Genomic DNA, 5,000 nt, shown 5'->3' with positions numbered 1-5,000 from the left:
CTACTTTTTTCCTGAGAACCAGACTAAAAACGGCAATCGACAACTTACACTTTATTGTCTACAGACTGACAACAGACATACCTCACTCCATCTGGACGACCTATGACCTGGTTTATTTCCTCGTTCTCAGAAAATTTGTGAATCATATGGCAAGCTTTGCGGAGCTCATTTGCATAGCGATCTTCATGACTCATGTAGTCTGGCCCAATGCTGTCCAAAAACTGGGGGTCACGGAGAAAATATTCCTCTGCGACAAGAAAAGAAGTCGTAATTACTAATAATGAATATCTCCTTAAATATGCAAAAAGCAGATCTACTGCATACCTATCATATTGTACAAAATAGAAAAATAAAGAAAAAAATATTAACAAGTCCTCTTCTTTTACCTAAATCTTGTTTAATTCTATCAATTTATATCTCATTTACTCTACAAAATAGGAAAATCAAAACGACAGATCTCCCCACAATTACCAAGTCGTCTTCTGAATTGAGTCTTCTCAACCCCACCGTCCACAATATTAGTCAGCTCCTCTTTATCAAAGGAGCAGTTCTTCCTCTCATTCTCTAAGTCTGACACACACTGCTGCTTCATAATGGACATGCTGCTGTGTGTTAATTCCAAGGTTTATTTAGGATTTGCAGGTGAACCTTCGTGTTCTGGAAGAAAAAAAATTATATCAGCTATTGTCATCAAGGTTAATAAAGCTCTTGTTCACATCATTACTACTATTGCTATTATCATTATCAATAGTAGTTGCATTGTAATCATCATTAGAACAGGTGCTTTTTTATCAAAAATATGATACCATCTGTACAAATATCAAATTACCTTTACTATTCATATTATTTTCATGAATACTTAACTTAATACGGGCCCATGTTCATCAACTTTATCACTTTTAGTAACATTGTTACTGTCATTATCATCAAATTCATACAAATGTTTTGTCATTATTAAGACCTTTACCATTTCATTTTTTATTTACCACTGTCATTATCATCAATATTATCATTATTTGTATTTATTTAAGGTCATTAGTGGTATATTAGTGGTACAGGGAAAAGCAAACGGAGTAGGAAGGCCAGTCAGGACTGACATAAAGCCAGCCTTTCAGCCTTTCAGCATGGCTCTTGCACTTTAGGGTGTGCACAGAAGAAGGGGATGAAGAAGCAAAAGAAAAGGAAAGGAGAAGAGACTATACAAAATTAGTAGAGGCAAGGATTGAGATCCACGGCAAGGGTGATCCCCTACACTGAGCCTTAGTCTCCATCTCCTAAGCCACCCCATGACAACAAGCAGGGGATATGGGGGGGGCGAGGAGAATAGTATCATTATAATTTGAAGTTCAAGCAGCAGCAGTCTAGGATTGATTTTTGACGGTTACCAGGTTGGTCCTGTTTTTGCCTTCCTGAAGATTTCCAAAGGATCACCCTCAAATAGATTAGCTTGTTAGGAGTCTCCATCTGCTGCAAACAAAGGCAAAATGCTGCTTCTACTATTTATCGGGCCTTAATCATTAAACTCTCATGAGTTAAACCAATAAAAATAGGAAAAAGAAATAATCATGAACACCTACACATGGAACACCATCACAAGAATTAAATATTATCATTTCATGTAAAGTGATAACCTTTAGTTTATATGACCACGACTTTTGAACATCGTTACATAATATATATAGCTAATCTTAATTATGATATAAATTTCAAATCATATCCTACTTCTCTGATATAATTTTTTGGAATAAACAATGGTGTTACAATCCTGTCAAAATTATGATGCAATTAATAATAAAACATAAATTAGAAGACAGATACAGAGAGAAGCACAATGGCTTCTACATTTTCCGCATCTGAACAGACCTGCTCTTGATCTCATCAAAATATATAAGGTGGAAATTTAACTGGAGTACGAAGCCAAAGAATCATTCAACTTTTCCGCATAAGAAAAGCAAGTATTGATTGGCAGATTTTCATAAGCAGCTACGGATTTCCTTTTATTTTCTGCTGATTGCGTACTCTACTTACTTGTGTTGTTTCATATGTTCTTTACATTTATTGCCTAATATTTCCATCATTTTCCCGCAATCCTGTTCTGAAAATGGACTTAGAGTAAGTTTCATAAATTGATTTAATTATGATACTGATCTTTGCACAAACAAGGAATATATTGGTTATACATTTTGTTCAATCTATTTTTCAACTTAGGTTAAAGTTATTCTCCTAATCATTTTCTTAAAACAACATTGTAAGTAAGCTAAATGAACTTATTTTGAAAGTTAATAAAGTATTAGATAATGTAATACTTTGATGGTCGAGACAAAACCTTTTTATTTGTTTCTACAAGTCTGTTTCTTTCATCTTTAGCTTAAAATAAAAGTCATTTGTTATGAGACTTAAAAAGAGTCTAAAACAACGTAAATTAATGCAAGGAACACATTATAATTACCGAATAACAGTAAATTACATTCAGCAATCCTTTCACACCAAGAAACCAACCATATACAAAAAAGAAAAAAGGTTTTTTATACATGTCAGCAGCATAAGGACTTACTAAGCTCTGAGAACACTAAAATAATGAGAGTTAATGTTGATATATCCTTTTTTTTCTTCTTCTTCTTTTCCTTAAAAATGTCGTCTACCCGTAAATTTAGGTTCTGTGACGTCACCATGTAAATATTATGGTTCTCTTGTTGCCAGATGTTGACTTTTCCAAGATGAACCGCACATCGCATTCACAAGCAAAATGTACATGGATACACATCCACACACGTACACATATACATACACATGCAAATACACATACATAATGATTACATAATACGCGCAGGCGCGCGTGCGTGTGTGCGTGTGCGTGTGCGTGTGCGTGTGCGCGCGTGTGTGTGTGTGTCATATAAAACAAATTGACAAAGTCATCTTATCTAACTTCACTCTTCCTGTAATACAGTCGCACAGCATAATACATCCCCCCCCCAAAATTGTCTTTCTTACTTTCATCTTGTGGCCGCTCTTCGAGCTCTTTCCAGTTTGTCTATATTTTTCTTTAAGTGTTGACTCCATACCACCGATATTCTATCATAAAAAAACAGGAGATTTGTTACAAATTACCCTCCTTCTCTAAAACCATATTGCTTATTTGATATCATTTCGTGTTTTTCAAGTAATTCAACCCCCATTGTTTCCAAATTATCCTTTCTAACAGCTTGTATACTACTAATAATCATTTAGAGGATTTAGTATAGGGGTGTAACATTGGCGATTTCCAACTTTTTGGTAATTTACCCTGTCTCACTGAATTTTGGAATATTGAAAATAATGGATAACAATAGTTCTTCGGCACAATCCCTATGAACCCAGTTAGAAATCTCATTTGGTTCCTCTGATCTGATCTTGTCTAATCCTTTTAGCAGATCTTTTTTATTTCATTCTTTTTTATGGTAATATCTTCGATGTTCTTTACGTTTGTACGGGTATTTGTCATATCAAAGGATGGGTCCTGAACAAACACGAACTAAAATTTTCTCTTTCAGGATTTCACACATTTCTTCCTTCTTCTTCTTCTTTCTTCTTTTATAGGGTTTTAGACCATTTTTTAGTCTATATTCCCTATTTCTTCCTTCTTAGTATAAACTGTGTTATTGTCTTTGATGGCAACAATTTTATCTCTGTTTTTAGTTTCCCTATTTCTGTACTTGAAGCAGAGCTTTGGTTGACTTGCACATTTGTTGCTTATTTTTTCTCATTTTCTTGCATTTGTCATTTAGCCATTTTTGGTAATTTCTTGCTTTAGTTTTGAATTGTTTTATAAATTTTATATAACATTCCTTTTTATAGATCACAAAAAAATAAATATTGAACATCAAGGTTGTCATCGCCCAGAAGTGTTTTTCAGTTTATGCCCTCAAAGAAATCTTTAAGACTTCTATGATAATCTTTCTTGTAATTGTTCTTTCCCTTTCTCTCCTTGCTTACAATGAGTTTTTCCTGTAGCAGACTATTTTAGTTTAATCACTACATAGTCGCTTTTTCCTAAAAGAGGATAGCACTCGATATCCTTAAGATCATGGATATGCTTTGTGAATATAAGGTCAACCATAGACTCTATCTAGCCCTCTTATCCTGGTATGATCTGTTACATTCTGGAAAAGGCAATACTCATTTATTGCTGCTAGTAATTTAGCATTCCACGAATGTTATTGCACTCTGCGATCGAAACTTTCCTTATCAATTTTGCTATTAAAATCCCCTGTGATAAGAATTTCTTTTGCATTGGTTTCCGGAAGTTGTATCACTTCTTCCAGGCTCTGTAATGTCTTTTTATTGAGTTTTTGGGTAATTTTCTTGTGAACGCCGGTGTATGAGGTGGCATGTATACTAGGAGTATTATTATGTTTACCGCGTTTATTCCTACCTCAGTTCCACTATGCGGTCATGATTAATTTCAGTCCTTCGTATTAATTCCTTTCGTTGTTAATATTTCTACTGCTCCCCTCCATTTCTATTTCCCCTATCCTTTCTCCAAATACCATAGTCGTCTGAGTCCTATGTTACATCGTGTATGACAGGTCCTATTTTGGATTCTGTGATGCATAGTACATCTGATTTATTCGTTACATTTATTGTCTCTAGTTCTAGCAACTTCGAAGATGAACCATCTATACTTGTGTAGACTATTTCTATATCATTTTTCGGTATTCCTTTTGGCTGCAAGGCTAATGTTTGTCTGTCTCTATATTTTTGTTCCGATAGTATATTTGCTTTGCTGGGAGACCTCTCACCCTCCAAATAAACGTTTTTTCTCTTTACTCCTTTATTCATTTTTATTCTTTACGTCTTCCATTTTTTCTGGTGTTTCTTTGTCATCTTTGGTTATAGTTTCAGATTTTCTTATATTCTTCCAATGGTGTCCAGGACTTTGGCTTTCTTTATTATATCACCATTTCCCTATTCATGAATGTTACTTCATGTATTCTGATTATTTCCTCAACTTTTTCTTGGTT

General features: G+C 34.3%; 1 protein-coding gene across 4 annotated transcripts in view; it reads right to left on the bottom strand.

Annotated features, from left to right (window-relative positions):
* Positions 1–5,000, bottom strand: part of LOC113829127 (peroxisomal acyl-coenzyme A oxidase 1) — a 17,703-nt gene that overhangs the window by 11,315 nt on the left and 1,388 nt on the right. Inside the window, exons 1-3 of one of the 4 annotated variants that reach the window (XM_027382224.2) lie at positions 2,555–2,675; positions 472–657; positions 82–247 (exon numbers count right to left, since the gene is read on the bottom strand). In XM_027382224.2, the coding sequence (XP_027238025.2) occupies positions 82–247; positions 472–601 (296 nt within the window). In that variant the 5' untranslated portion in view covers positions 602–657; positions 2,555–2,675. Of the gene's footprint in view, positions 1–81; positions 248–471; positions 658–1,863; positions 1,886–2,449; positions 2,520–2,554; positions 2,676–5,000 lie in introns of those variants that run through there. The other 3 variants (XM_070126229.1, XM_070126230.1, XM_027382223.2) reach the window with 3 other exon arrangements.

The sequence above is a fragment of the Penaeus vannamei genome, chromosome 10 (genome assembly GCF_042767895.1).
Source record: "Penaeus vannamei isolate JL-2024 chromosome 10, ASM4276789v1, whole genome shotgun sequence".
NCBI lineage: Eukaryota > Metazoa > Arthropoda > Malacostraca > Decapoda > Penaeidae > Penaeus > Penaeus vannamei.
The sequence above is the reverse complement of the archived record's forward strand: the minus strand, read 5'-3'. Positions and strand labels throughout refer to the sequence as shown.